This window comes from Anolis sagrei, chromosome 3 (assembly GCF_037176765.1).
Source record: "Anolis sagrei isolate rAnoSag1 chromosome 3, rAnoSag1.mat, whole genome shotgun sequence".
Lineage (NCBI taxonomy): Eukaryota > Metazoa > Chordata > Lepidosauria > Squamata > Dactyloidae > Anolis > Anolis sagrei.
In genome coordinates this window covers 152,897,823-152,913,655 of record NC_090023.1, presented here as the reverse complement: position 1 = coordinate 152,913,655, position 15,833 = coordinate 152,897,823, and the positions used below count along the sequence as shown (strand labels likewise).

Genomic DNA, 15,833 nt, shown 5'->3' with positions numbered 1-15,833 from the left:
GGAAGGAAACCCTTTAGGGCAGCTTCATTTTTGCAGAGCTTGATCCCATGGGGTCCTAGTATGTTTGGCAAGAAAAAGGCCAGATATGCTAGATGCAGGTTTTCCCATAGGACTTTTTAAAGCAAGCAAATAATTTCATCTCTCTCATCATTTGAGCTTTTTTTTGTTTTAAAGTGGCTCTTGTCTTTGTCTCACATCCTATCTAAAGATTCAATTTTTTTTCAGTTTGGAAGAGGGAAAATAAGTGATGTTTAGGAGAGTAGGAAAACAAGTAATAGAAAAGAGTGGTCTTCTTGTACCAACGTTCCTTGGGAGTTTAAAAGGGAGGGAAATCCTGCCTTGATCCTTTATTATATATGATTCATTCGGAGCAAAACACAGATGATAATATGCAATGTTTTGCAAGATCGGTGAAAAGTACAGGGAGAACCATCTCTCTCCTTGGAGAACTGGTTGCTACCAACAAGTCAATAAAATGATAGAACAGTGATTCCCAAAGTGGGCGTTACCTCCCCCTGGTGGGTGCTGCAGCGATCTGGGGGGGGGGGGTAAAGGCCACAGGTGCATTTGGGGGCGATGAATAACTGTAAGGCGGTGGTGAAAGCATAAAAGAAAGAAGACAAGATTTAGAACAATTGATTTCCAGGGGGTAGGCCAAATAAGTTTGGGAACCACTGTGATAGAAGGTCAAAATCAAAGCAATATTCTTTGTTCTTTTTCACAAGGTTGGTAGTGGTGGAGGTATCATCTCTACGAGTGGCTGTGAGTTTTCCGGGCTGTATGGCCATGTTCCAGAAGCATTATCTCCTGATGTTTTGCCCACATCTGTGGCAGGCATCCTCGGGGGTTATTTATTTATCGTGTCAGAAGCAAGCCAAACAGTTGTATTGCATTTTTAACAAACAAACAAACAAACAAACAAAACACAAAGTTTGCAAGTTTGGTAGTTGATTAAATGTCCTCGACCAGTAGCTGGCCACTTGGAGTGTCTCTGGGTTACTATAAGAAGGTCCTCCATTGTGCATGTAGCAGAGCTCAGGTTGCATCGCAGCAGATGGTTATGAGGTCATGAAAGCCTTCGACAACACATCTCTATGGGTGTTATAATGCACTGTTAACAGGAAAAGCCATTGTATTTGTCTTTTCCTTCTTAAGGGATCTTTTGTAGAAAGAAAAAAGAAAGCAGAGGAAGCAGAAAGCTAACCGGATGGCTACACCTGGAAAGCCGTGCTCTCCAGGTGTACCACCTACAAAATTTTCAGAATTTGTGTTTCATTGATGATGACTTTTGCACAAGTCGTAAGCAATGGTGGACAAAATGTCTTCTATCTACTTTCTCCATTACATTTCACTTGTTGAAGTACAGGGTTAGTCAAAATGCATAGGCCAATAAGCCATTCAATTGAATGGCTTATTGGCCTATGCATTTTGACTAACCCTGTATTTCCATTAGCACACACCCAACATTTTAAAAAAACTGAAGTGGTTTGTTTTCGATTTTTGGAAAGATACTTCAGAACTCTACTTGATTTTGGTTATGAAAAAAAATGGCAACAGTAAAAGATTTTGGACATTTACCCAAATCTATTAGCAACAATGTGCAGTGTTTACAGAGCAAATGCTTCTGCTGCACTTCATAAAAAGAAAATCATCCTGTTCAGCAAGTCTTGCAAATGCTGATTTATTATCAGTAAATGTTTGATTTTTATATCTATTTTTAATGCCTATATTCTTAGGGTTGCGTAAAAATTTCTCAGGTGGAAAGGGATCGTGTTGGAAAAAGTTTAAGAAGTCCTGTTTGACAGTATCTCTTTCCACTTACGTTTAATTTAATTTATTACACATTCTACTTGGGAAAAAATGGAACAATGACATGACATGTTTCTACAATAAATTTGTCACAGTCAAGATAAAAGAATTCATTCATGTTCCACAATCACTTAGCCAAACATTGTCATTATGTAGTGAACAGATTAAATGCCAGATGAAGAAAATAAGAACTCAAATCCCCACTTGGTTACGAAACTGAGTGACCTTATGCCAGCCATCATTTTCAGACTAATCTACCTTGCAGAAGTGCTGTAAAGTGCGGGGAGACACAGAAAAAAAAAGAAGAAAGTGCCTGCCTTTGTGATGGTGCACTGGTTTCTGGATCACTCTATGCAAATATACAATGTCAGTTAACCTTCTGAACAAAATATAAGAGATTATGAATATATTCGCAAGCCATGCGGTTATGTTCAAATCTGTTTTTTTTTTCATTTACATATCAAGAACTACCACAGATGAAAATGCAATATACGCACCGTGAAGGATGCAGCCGAACATCAAATGCACTGGCTGCTTTTGCTAATCCATTCTTTTTCACAACATGTCTTTGGCTTACCTGCTTTATGCACTGCAGCCGATCGTTGGTCTGCTGTATGTGCCTGTCCATAGAATTCATTTTGATTGTCTCCACTTGGATTCTACCTGAAAGCCATTAAAATCTTTCACGCTGCAAGATAAAAAGAAAGGAAGAAAAAGATCAACCTCTAAGAAGAAAATCTAAGAAGAAAATTTAATCCAGCAAAAGCTTATAATGCATGTGATCCTAAATATGCCACTGTAACTATATATCCAGAAACCACACAACACCCCAACTATTTAGCCTTTGTGGTAGGAAATTCCTTCTAGAAAAAGAAGAGGCATGTGCTCTTGAAAACAAATGCTTTTTCCTTTCTTAAGTAATCATAATATTCCAAGGTCACATAACACCAGGGCAGCATGATACCTAAGCCTATTGTACACTAGGTTTAACATGGCATCTTCCTGTTCTCTCATCACCATAATTTACAATGCAATTCCAGCAGCAAGACTTCTTATTTTCTTCTACTCCTTCTTACAAACTTTGATTCTAGATGTTTCAGTGCTTGCATTAAAAAGAGAGAAGAAAATGACAACCTCTTATTTTCACAGGTGGACTGTCATTGTTGAGTTTTCAAATACTTACAAAAATTGTTGATGTTTATTAGATTTCCCATACTCATTATGATATCCATAATATAAAACCTTAGCTATACAAAAAGAGCAAATGTTTGCAGCTACAAGAGGATTCAACTTACCGCATATACTCGAGTATAAGCCAACCTGAATATAAACCAAACCACTTAATTTTACCACAAAAAAACTGGGAAAGCGGATTGACTCGAGTATCAGCCGAGGGTGGGAAATTCAGCAGCTACTGGTACATTTCAAAATGAAAATAGATGCCAATAACATTAAATTAATTGAGGAATCAGTAGGTTAAATGATTTGGAATATTTATATAAAATTGTAATTTAAGATAAGACTGCCCTAACCTTCTTCAATGTAAATGTGCTTACGTATTCTTCCAATAATAGTAAGGACAGTAAAATAATAAATGTAATAATAATAGAGTGAAATAATATATGTAATAATAACAATCATAAATAGAGTAAAATAATAAATGTAATGATAATAATAAAGTAAAATGATAAATATAATAATAATAACAACAATAATAAATAGAGTAAAATAATAAATGTAATAAAAATAATAGTAATGACAGAGTAAAGTAATAAATAACCTTGACTCGTGTATAAGCCAAGGTGGAATTTTTCACCCTAAAACAAGGGTTGAAAAACTAGGCTTATACTCGAGTATATGCAGTATATATTTTTTCTCTCCATCTGGATTCAAAGATATTGGAGATACAGGAAGTCCCTGAATTTCAAGCAAGATAGGTTCTCTAAGTTTGTTCTCAAGTTGAATTTGTCTGTAAGTTATTTTGCTGGACTGTAATTTTGGGCTTGGCCTCATGTTAGTCACCCCAAGTCCCCTTTGGGGAGATGGTGGTGGGGTACAAATAAAGATGATGATGATGAACTTAATTTGAACCCATTCATTTCATAGAGGTGGTTTTGCCAGTTTCTTCCACTCACAGCACCTGGTATTTGCTGGTGATCTCTCATTCAAGTACTAACCAGAACTGACCCTACGTAACTTCTAATAGGGTCCAGTGCCATTATAGGATCCAGTGCCATTAGGGTATTTATATAGAGCAGTTGCTAATAATGCTTCTCAAATGGCTTCTGATGTCATAAGACTTCAGAGAAAGTAATCACTCTCATCATATGAGTGAGGTCATATGATAGCACTGTAGGCTCCCTTCTCTATACTTCATGCACAAGAGGGTTTAATAATTCCTGTCAGTGAATTATAATGCTTCGTGAAATAAAAAAGGCCCTTTTCATATATACAAACATTATTGTTAGTCTATGCAAGCACCAGCTTCTCAAATAGCAAATGCTATCCAAGGACCTTTTTGAAAATGCCAGTTGATAAAATGCTCACTTGCAACATAGACATACTTCCGTTTGTTTACAGAATCTTCAAACAATCTCAAAGTTTAATCTTTCACCAGCAGAATTTACTCGTGTGATAAGCTAACTCAGACACAACACCTTTTTCAGCAATGATCCATCTTAAATGCCACAAAATACTCTGCATTTTAATTGTTCATGGGTAGGCAATATAAAGTGAAATCAGAGTGCATAGCTTAACAAAATATACTATATTGAATACACAGCATCAGTCGCTTCACATAGGGATGCTACGAGGTACAACTCAAAGGAGAGGGTTAGGCAAAGTTCAGCAATATCTGCCAAGAATCCTACCAGTGGCTTCTCCCAACTCTCGCATGTCATGCCTCCGTCATAGATCCAGTTTTAATCAAACCTCAAGGAACCTACATAATTCTTTAGATCCTCTCTGTTTGTGTGCTTTCAAGTCACTGATGGACTTATGGTGATATTAGACCGTCAGAATGAAAACTACAGAGGACTCACGATTGTGCATAAGAGAGAATTTCAGCAGATGCTGCTTGTTACCAAGTTGCATGATAAGTAAAACCTTCTGAAATTGTATACAACCATTTTTTGTCATGTCAGGAGCAACTTGAGAAACTGCAAGTCGCTTCTGGTGTGAGAGAATTGGCCGTCAGCAAGGACGTTGCCCAGGGGACGCCCAGATGATTTAATGTTTTTATCATCCTTGTGGGAGGCTTCTCTCATGTCACCGTATGAGGAGCTGGAGTTAATAGAGGGAGCTCATCCGCCTCTCCCCGGATTCGAACTTGCGACGTGTCGGTCTTCAGTCCTGCCGGCACAGGGGTTTAACCCACTGTGCCACCTGGGGCTCCTTATACAACCATTAAAAGAACAGGAGTCACCTCCAGTTTTCAACCTAGCAACCCTAGACAAATTGCACAGGATTTTTTTTAGGTTGGTTCTTGTTTTCATCTGAAAACTGTCCCATAGTCCCTGGTATCCCTTAATACCCCCAATCCAGATACCACCCACACCTGACCCTTGCTGTCTCAATTTACCAAAAAAATATAAAGTAATAAATACAGTGTCTCACATATTAAAGCCTCTTATTTCTTTCCTGGAGTAAAAGTCAGCAAAAGGAATCTTGAGCAGGAAACAGAATAGCTTTACCCCTCATTTTGTGAGTAATGTTTATCCTTTCTTTCACCCTCTATCTCAAATTCTTCCTTCTCTTAAAATGATAATTGCCTCTGGTCAAAACGCAGTGAGCACTTTCAGAAAGCCTTATTTCACTCAATGGTGAAATAGGACAGGCGTCCATTGCTGTCACCCAACATTATCAGGCATCTCCTACTAGCAGCAGATTACGGGGCCAAGGAAACTATAGAGTAATTCAACATACACGAGAAAATGATTAAGAGTTAGCAGTTATAATCAAAAAAGGAAGAGTGTGAACAAATATTATACAGAAGTTTATCTGACTTGGATAGCAAGGAATAATTCAGTATCTGCAACACTGGAAACTTAGCTACATGTTTGCATCATTAATGAAAACATCTGTAGTAGGAATGGAGAGGATGGTATAAAAACTTTATAATTAAAAGAAAGACCAATCTAGTCACTAATTTAATGTGTTGCAGATGTTTTCAACTACAACATGGAATCACACAACTTTGATCATCCTGGATGAAATTGGTAGGAGTTCCAGTCCAAAATATCTGAGGGAACCAGGTTGGGTAAAGCTACCATTGTGTTTGAAATGAGCAGCAATATAAATATAGATACAAAACACAACATGGCTAACAACATTATCTGCTTGCAGTGGTTCCTAACTCCAGGTGTCCAGAAATCCAGAATACCAGAAATCCCAGACAGATTATCAGATGTTAGGAACTCTGGGAGCTGAAGTCCAAAGCATCTGGAGGTCCAAAGGTTGAGAACCAATGGAAAGGAGAAAAGCACTTTAAATACACATGCAAGGTACCCTAGCAGGAGCACAAAGAAAAGTCTTTCATAAAAAAATGTGGTCACTTGGATACAATTCCTAGGGCAGCACTTGCCACTTGTCCTGCAGTCAATCAACATGTTCACCACCTCATTCTGTGTCCAGATTGAAATTAGACGCACTGTTCAGCATTAATGCCCCTTGCTGCCAGTTTTACATTTCCTGCATGAGCAGTAAGGCATACCCATCTAATTTGTCTATCTGTTACTCCCCAATGTTAAAGGCAATAAGGTGAAAAAGACCATTCAGTAGAATTGATAAGTCCCATGTCTCTTCAGACCATGCATGGGTATTACTACCCTCCGAGGATAGTAATATAGACCTCACTACCTCTGAGGATGCTTGCCATAGATGCAGGCGAAACGTCAGGAGAAAAATTGCCTCCAGAACATGGCCATATAGCCCGGAAAAACCTACAACAACCCAGTGATTCCGGCCATGAAAACCTTCGACAATACATCATGCATGGGTAGTTTCAAACTTGACATTTTTAAAGCAATGAAATAAAACTGGAACTATTTCAAAACTGCATGCTGCAGAAAAATAAATAAATCTGGGACCATGACAAAACTATGTAAAACATGAAATAATATTTAAAATTTTCTCATAAACCCACACAGGGGTTGACCAATGCACCTCTTTGTGGTCTAACACTTGGGCTTCTTCCATTTAAAAATGGCTGATAGCTCAGAGGCTGATTCCTTATTTGAGCCAGTTTTGTCATAAAACTGAAATTGTAGAAACTTGGGAAATTTTCTCAATCAGTCCAAGTTGACTGGAAAACCAACATAGACTTGTGTTCACCTTACGTTGTTGACAGCGGAAACAGTGAAAACCATGTCAGAAAAGCAAAAGGCAGCTCTTCCCTTCTTGTTCTCTTTGTGATACAATGTGATGCTGGGGACTATGAGAGCTATAGTTCAAAGGTTTTGGAAGGACTACACCTCCAGTACTCTTCTCCACCTGTTCATGCAATTAGAAAGCATGATAGGGAGATGGAAAGCCACTGCTCTCTAGTTGCCCAGTCTGCTGCCAACTCTGCCAAGGGAAGGGAATGGGAATAGCTTGTTCAGAGAGAAGGATCTGAAGGTAGAGGCAAAGAAAATAATTTATCTCCAGTTATTACAGAAACTGATGTTAAAAAGAATGAGTAGACGGGGAAGGGACTATACCAAGCTGACCTATCTTTTGTTCTGGTCTTTGTCTTGGGAGTAAAACTTACTGAAACTGCTTTGAAAGAATTCTAGTCCATTTTCACTGTCTACTGTAATATCAACCAGAGTGGTGACTGATGAACTTTGTTCGGGGAGCCTTGTGAGATTATCAAGGATTCTTCAGTGAGAAAGTCAGTAATGGCAGGCAAATTTCCCTGGAAGGAAGCTGATTGCCCAGAAGGCACGGCTGTAGAAAGGTAATACTGGCTGCATTCCAGGATGCACACCCTGATCATACAACCCTAGATCAAAGTCCTATCACCATAGCCAATGGCCCAGATCAATTGAAAGACTCCACCAAAGCTTCTCCAGAATCCTCCCCATTGCACTCAGGGTAGATTAAAAACAGCCCTCAACCAGACAAATCTGTAGAGAAAGGAATTCTGAAGTCTGGAACTATGAAAAACACAGAGCAATTATGTATGTAACCTGGAGATTCATAGAATCATAGAATTGGAAGAGAGCACAAGGGGTGTCCAGTCCAAACCCCTGCCACTGAGATTGGGTCTTTGCTGATTAGGAAGCAAGAAAGACTTCCAAGAATAAAAGGATGTGGGGGAGAAAAAACTACAAAAAGCAGGTGCAATACTAAGTAATATCCTCCATAGGCCTTGTGGTTATTTATAACTATATAAATAAAAATGTAATTTTTGTTTGTGGGATTAATATAACTAAAAAACCACTGGATGAATTGCAGCCAAATTTGGCCACAAGACACCTAATAACGCAAGGAGTGACCATCACTCAAAATTTTTATTTTGTCATTTGGGAGTTGTAGTTGCTGGGATTTATAGCCCCACTAATGACAGAAATGGGGCAAACTTCCCACACAGAACCCCCATGACCAACAGAAAATATTTAAGACCATCCAGTCCAACTCCCTTCACCAGTGCAAGAAAACATAATCAAAGCCCTCCTGACAGCCATCCAGCTATAGATATAGATAGATATATATGATTCACACACAGAGAGATTTGAAAAGGACTCCTAAAGAAGGACAATTATATGTTGCATGTTCCAGAGTAGGCAAACCAGACACTCTCCACATCAACACTGACAAAGAAACAGCAAGAAATACTGTCTACCCACAACCATAAAGAAATTACATATATTAGAAACTAACACTTTCTCATTACTTTGTTTTCCAGATCACCAGACTGGGCCAAAGCAACATGTGGCAGGGGACAGCTAGTCTCATATAAAATGCTGGAAGGCTTGTATTGCCCCGGGAACGTATGACTAGAGCAGAGAGTGTTGTAGTGGTGGTGGGGTCTGCATGTAAGAAGAGTAATACAGAACCAATTTCAAAGCAGTACATTTCATGATGGTAACATGCTACAGTTACACAAATAGTGGAATGAGTTATCAAGAGAACAAGTTTTACCAACTGTTTTGAGCCACAAAAAACCATACAACAACTCTGCAAATGGAGAATATCTCATTAGGCCATCTTGTAGCCAGGATTTTGATTAGAGGGGGGGGGGGAGCGGAGTTTGATTCTGGGGGGGGGGGGGGGCTGAGTCTGAGTGAAAGAGGGTCTAGCCTAGCAAACCTTTTGTATCATTACCCCAATACCCCCATGCATATGGGATATATTGAGTATGGTGATCAGATCATGATATGAATAAACATAACAGTTTAAATAATGCACCAGTAAGGCCTTTTCGCGAACCACCATGAGAATTGGGGGGGGGGGGGTGAAGCCTCTCAAGCCCCCCCCCCCCCCCCGGCTACATGCCTGGCTAGGGGCTATTTGTGCACTAGGAAATGCATCTAGCAGCAATAATCTGAAACTCTCAGCCCCAGCCTTTAAAGTGGTAGGAGGTTTATTCATGGGTGGTTTGTGTTTGCAGATATATAGTGATTTCAAACCAGGTCTATCTATTTGAAACACCCTGTGTTCTCCCTTGGCTCCTCATGACTGAGACTCATAAGTGTTATAGTGAAAATGACTTTGAGGTTTTAAAGAAATGGATTGAAGGAATTCACTTCTTGGTAAGAGCCCTGAAAATCTGTGCCTTTCCCTTTCTCCCTTTTTGCAAACAGATTGAGCTCCCTTCTGAACAAAATGGACTAACAAAACCTATGGATTTTGAAGTCTTTTATGGCCAGAAACAGCCAGTGATGTTTCATCAGTCAGACAACACTGAACAATTTGCTCCCTGTCTCTATACGCTGAGAGGCATTAGCAAGGGCAGACAATGGGTATCTATTAAGCAGCTTTGATTAAGTACCGAGCTAGGCTACAAACAAGGTGGGAGGGGACTATACCAACTAATTGATCAGTTAAAACATTCAGAAAAGAGCTGGCTAAAGTTGTGGGTGGAGTTCTGCGCAGAGAAAAAGATGGGAGCATTAACACACATCTGGGGGTTAAAAACAATTAATTGGTTTAAAATGCTATTCCTCCCAGGACTGCAAACAAGTGACATATTATACATGCAAATGATCAGGCAGGATTTTTAATATATGAAATCAGGCTTTTTCACTTGAATGATTTTTAATAGTGCCAATTTGAGAGCTCTATATTTAAGTGAGGGTTTTATTTCCAAATGTCTTTGGCACCCAGGTCCAAATCTTATTGCTAGAACAGCTAGAACCCCAGTTGGAACAGACCCACTGATTCAGTAGATGAACATTAAATCAACACTTACGCCAGACCCACCAATTTAGCAACTGGATTAAAAATTTACAAACATATTCATTTCTTTTAAAATGATTAGTTAGTACTATTTAATACTATTTACTCACAAGTACTAACTAGGAACAAACATTTTGAACATGGGTTCTTTTCCTCAACTCAATATAGGGCTCACACTGGTAACTGATATTCTAATTATATAAACCCTCAATTATTTCATCCTCAAAATCACAATAGTTTATTCCTCACCATGGGTGAAAGCAAATATTCCCCCACAGTACTCATCATATCTGGACATTCGAAAGGGAAAAAAAAAGTTATTTTTTAAAACAACAACAACAACAACAACCATATTTTGTATTCTGCATAGAATATGGGTTTCTTATGCTGGAAACAGAGGAGGGGGCTTGCAGAAAAAATTCTGCATTTTTTTTCTCTGTAGAACAATTCCTCTGCAACACTTCAGGACATATGAATACAAGGAGAAAATTATACAAAATTCTCTCTGGTCTATTATTCTTCCCAGCATGGTTTCCTTAATGCTGCGAAACCTGTTTTTCAACCAGGAAAAGAAGAAATAATTATGAATATTCTTTCCATCGCTACCATGCTCTTTCTGAGATCTCTTTGCATTCAGCAGCAAAAACAATTGTATACCTGGAAAATCATAAACCCCAAATGAACTTTGTATTGCTACCAATAAAGCTGTAGAATTTTTCAAAAGTGAAAGGTTATATGGAGCTTACTCTACAAGTACAAACTAGGAATATTTGCATTTTAAAAAAAATAGTGCAATGCAAATCTCGGCTTGTCTCTGTTTCTTTTACAGCATTTTATTCTGAAATCTGGTCTTCCTCTTAATTTAGGTTTTAATATTGCCTAAAAGCATACATGTTAAGAGGTTATAAAAATCTGACCCCGAGCAGGCATGAATCACACCCACCGACATTGATATAATAGATAATGTGGTTTGAGTGAGAGAGGCATTTGCTGATCATCTCCCAAAAACAGTTTTAGGAAGAAAATGCATGCATTTTTTCTGTGTTCCCTCTCACACATATGCACACAAAGAGATCTATTTGCACTTATTGTTGTCATATCTTTAAAAATCAGTAGGAAAAAGCCTCATTGCTGGACAGAGCCACATTCATTTCTTTATGCACACAATAAGCCTGCCAGCACTTACGGGGCTTTATGGGTTCATGCCTTTGGTCAGGAAAGTGCTTGTTTCCCAAGCCAGCCGGCAGAGGACTCCCTTTTCTGCAGAAGAGGAATGCGCTTTCATTTTTCTCCATTCAGATCGCACTGCCTTGTGCTTCTTTTTAAGCCTTTTACAAGTCCCTACAAATCCTCAGCCTCTGCTTCCTAACAGGGAGTACTAAAACTGACACTCTCTGCCTGACCTTGCAGTTATTGATTAACCATCTCCCCATTCGTTGCCATTTTTCACACCTCTGGCGCTAGCAAATAGAGAGCTAAGGACTAGCAGTCATAGTCCCTGACAGCTAGGCTCAAAAAGGCCTGCCTTGAGAGACAAGGCAGAAAGCGCCGTTTGATCCAATGTGTTCCAATGTCAAGTCGACCACACCAATCCTGGCAACTTGTACAGTTAAATATGCATAAGCCCATAGATTTAACATAAAAAAGGGGGAGAGGCAGATTAATTTATGCTCGCACATATAATGCTTGTAACAAATGTAGAAGACAAGAAAAGACAATTGGTCACTTTATAAAGGCTTCCTATTGATATTGAAATGCATTAGTTTTCGCAATAAAACTGACCTCACATAACCTGGCCATATTGCATTCAAATGTTTTTACCTATTCAAACACATACATCTTTCATCAAGTAACCAAGGGAAATAAGCAAATTATAAAAGAGTCCTGACATGAGAAAGATCGGTATGGTATATCGATTGCATTCTGTATTACTTTAAAATAGTCGTGCAATAGTAGATGGTCTTATTATGTCCATATCACAGATTGCGAGGAGAGACATGGAGCTAAGAGTAAGTGGCTTGCAAAGGCAATACAGAAAATTGAAACAAGGAGACACCTAGATTCGTGCACATTTCTACCATTGCTATCAGGGCCGTAGCCTGAAAAAAATTTCAGGAGGGGTTCAAAATTTTGGGGGAGGGGGGTTGAAAATTTCACAGGGAGGTTGAAACCTGCCTCCTAGCTCACACTGAAGCAAATAGCACAGCAGGGGGCAGAGCAGCCTTCAATAGCCTGCAGCTCCGCCCCTGTCAACCACCTCCACCAAGTCTGGCCTCCTTAATGAGAGCATTCAACACCCCCCCCCCCAAATTGGTTGCTTCACTACATCAGCTATTGCTGCAAGCAATGACAGTGTGAATAAATTGTCAATATTTGCTTGTGATAGTGCTTGCAGTTCTGGAGGGACTCTTGATTTTTTGCATCTCATAGACTTAGCATGGGGATTTGGTTAACCAGTTAAAATTCATGAGTAAACCAGGTTTTTTTAACCTGAAAAATTGGGGGGGGGGGGGGGTTGAACCCCTAAACACCCCCCCCCCCCCCGGCTACAGGCGTGATTGCTATGACTTTCAAACAATCCAAGGAAACAATTTTTTGGGGGAAAAACAACTGAATAATAGAGGGGGAAACCTAAAGACTACAAGATTTGGAGGATAATTTTGTGATGACCTCAGCAAAATTTTGCACTTGCAATGAAATATGAAGTTACCTATACTTGTATAATGCATGGCTTAAAGCAGTGGTTACCAATCTGTTGTCCATGGACCACCAGTGGTCTGCAAGAACCAAATATGGTCCACAGCCTCACCATGACGACACCGTTGCAACGAGAACGACTGGTCTCACAAAACCCTCTTATAGTGCCAGGGGTTACTAAATATGGGTTTCTGTGGGCGAGCAGATGGTGACTACTTGATGGCATATGTTCTGTACCAGAAACTAGAGCTGATGTGGTCTAGCCAATGCAATTTTCTGAATCAACACCCCAAATAACCAAACCGAATCTAAAGTTGTTCAAAAACTGAATTGTAACCCCTTTGGTATTAATGTTGGAGAGCGGTCCCTGGTCAAGTGGTCCTTGGTCAAAGAAAGGCTGGGAACTACTGCTTTAAAGTATAAAAGGTCATTATTAATAGTGAGCAGAAAGGAGAGTTTGGGAAATTCGTTGATGGTGGGAACAATTGAGCCATGACAGCTCTGAAGGAAAGTTTGAATGGAGCTCTCTTCTCAACTCAGAGGTGTACCTGATGCCAAGTAAATTTTGTAAAGCCACACTGAAATAGAACAAATTAGGAATAAAGCCACACTGAAATAGAATAATTAGGAATAAATGGAGCACCCTTCTCTCAATGGGTTAGTTATTGCCAAGTTTATCAAATCCCAGAGCCAACAGTGGTAAACCTTTCAAATCTGGACAAACATCATCAGGTCAGAGTACACTCAATTTTTACTCTAGTTTAAAGTATGATTTGTTTACTCCTTCTCAGCCCACTAGAAGCTCAGCAATGTACAAAAGCATTTGGAAAAAGCCAAACTTTTGAAAAGAAAAATGCACACACACTATGCCAACAGCCAACTTTGATTTCAAGAACCAAAGATCATACAAAGCAGTGTCATTGTAAGTTCAAAATGAATGGAGCCACTCTGTCTTCACTTGAGAGGGAGCTCTACAACCAAGCTGCTAAAGTCTTGTTGCCTGTTAGACACCAGGTTTCTAGAAGACTATCCATACAGCAGACTTATTTCTGTTACATGCCACTTTAACTGTCATGCATCATCCTATGCATGACACAGGATGCATAGGTTTGTAGTTTGTTGTGACACTAGAGTTCTTTGACAGGGAAGGATAAGCATCTCAGAAAACTGTAAATCCCTAAATTCTATGGCATTGAGCCATGGCAGTTAATGTGCTGTCAAACAGCTATAGGTCTCTAGTATGAATATAATCTAGGAATGGTGGAACATGGAACAGGGCTCAAATTCTAGGAAGGATGAGCCATCCTCAGTCCTATTTAGAGCTATGTCTTGAATTGACCTTGAAGGAAAACTGGAGTTCAAACTAGGCAACTATTTGGCCACTACTTGTAACTTTTGAACACTTTTCAAGGCAAACCCTACATAGAAAACATTACAATAGCCTAATTAAGGTGTGAACTACTGTGATCCCCCAAAAGGGGACAAAAGTGCCTTTGGCCACTACAGCTACATGTCCTTTAAGAAGTATCACTGGGAAAAGGGGCAACAACAAATTGTGAATTTGGGACCTTTCACACCACACAGCTATAATAGTGCTATGATTTCACTTTAACTGCCGAGGCAACACCTGGTAGAATCCTAGGATTGGCCATTTAGGGAGGGATAATTTTAATTCTCTGGTAGATCACCTTTATAGTACTTCTGATCAAACTACAAACCCCAGGAGCCCATAGGATGCAGCCATGGAAGTAATAGTGGGATCATATCTCTGTAATCATGTGTGGGCCATTCTCCAATTGGGTAAGAAAGGTGACTGGATGCATAGATTTATAGACAAAAAAGTCATGTCATCAATAAGTACCTCAAATAAATTATGACGACTTGTCAAGATGCACTCAGATTTCACCTCAAAATGTTTTGGAGCTGCCCAAACATCCTTCCACAACAATTGGTTTACTCCCTTCAGTGAAAGGGTACTTCAAAAACCAAATAAGTGGCATGGAAATGTCAGGTGAAGGGCCATTTTAATAATTAAGCCCTTCGGGTGGGGGGCAGGAGGGAGAGGAAGTCGGTTTTAATAAAGCTTTATTTACCACAAGCAACTAAATAGCTACTGTGGCTGGCTTGGGGCTGTTAAAAAGGGACCAGATGCGAGGCAAAAGAAGGACTTGTCGTGCCAGCCAAGAGTGGAGAGATATTTGTGCGGCAAAGCTTTCCATTGTCACTCAACAAATGGGCAATAATCCCCAGAAGACTTTCTATCGTCTTTGGACTCCAAGAGCAAGCAAGCAGGTTGTGTCTGTGTGTCTGTGTGTGTGTTTCAGTGCCTGCCTGCTGCCCGCACGCACACAGTCACAGCGAGGGGTGGGAATGGATTTATTTAATTTATGGTGGCTTGAGCTGTGAGTGAGGGCGGTCATGCTGGGCTGTGAAAAGCCATTCTGCAGCCCTGTGCTTTCTAATTTCCTCCCTCCCCCTTTCCCCCATACATGTCTATTAGATACCGGCATGCACGAAAACTCCTCTCCTAGCCTCCCGCCACAACGATGGCACAACCCCATAAGCTTTGAAAAAAAGAAGAGATGACAGCTTGCATAAGCGAGCCTGCTGGACTCCGCTGGGAGCAGGAGCGGCGGTGCGCAGAAATTGTTCAATCATCAAGCACATCTGCAGCCTGATTACAAAAGCAAAAAGGTGGCGAGGTTGGCTGTGCGGAGCAGGGCGGCCTGCGATGTGACCTGCGCTCAGGAAAAGGAATGAAAATATTACACACACCACACACACATGCACAAAGGGAAGAATCTTTTCATAGGGACACAGCAATGCTGTCATTCCAGCCAAGTACATTGTGACTTTCAGTCCCTGCACACTGGTCACCGCCCGTACGATAAAGCTTTGACTCCTGTCTTGTGCCATTGTTGCTCACCTCTGGCTGGTAGAATTAA

General features: G+C 40.0%; 1 protein-coding gene across 6 annotated transcripts in view; it reads right to left on the bottom strand.

The window, feature by feature from the left end:
• The window catches only part of ZMIZ1 (zinc finger MIZ-type containing 1), a 520,385-nt gene that overhangs the window by 205,221 nt on the left and 299,331 nt on the right, over positions 1 to 15,833 (bottom strand). For all 6 annotated transcript variants that reach the window (XM_060769065.2, XM_060769068.2, XM_060769069.2 and 3 more), the window contains one exon: positions 2,387 to 2,497. In XM_060769065.2, the coding sequence (XP_060625048.2) occupies positions 2,387 to 2,446 (60 nt within the window). In that variant the 5' untranslated portion in view covers positions 2,447 to 2,497. The remainder of the gene's footprint in view (positions 1 to 2,386; positions 2,498 to 15,833) is intronic.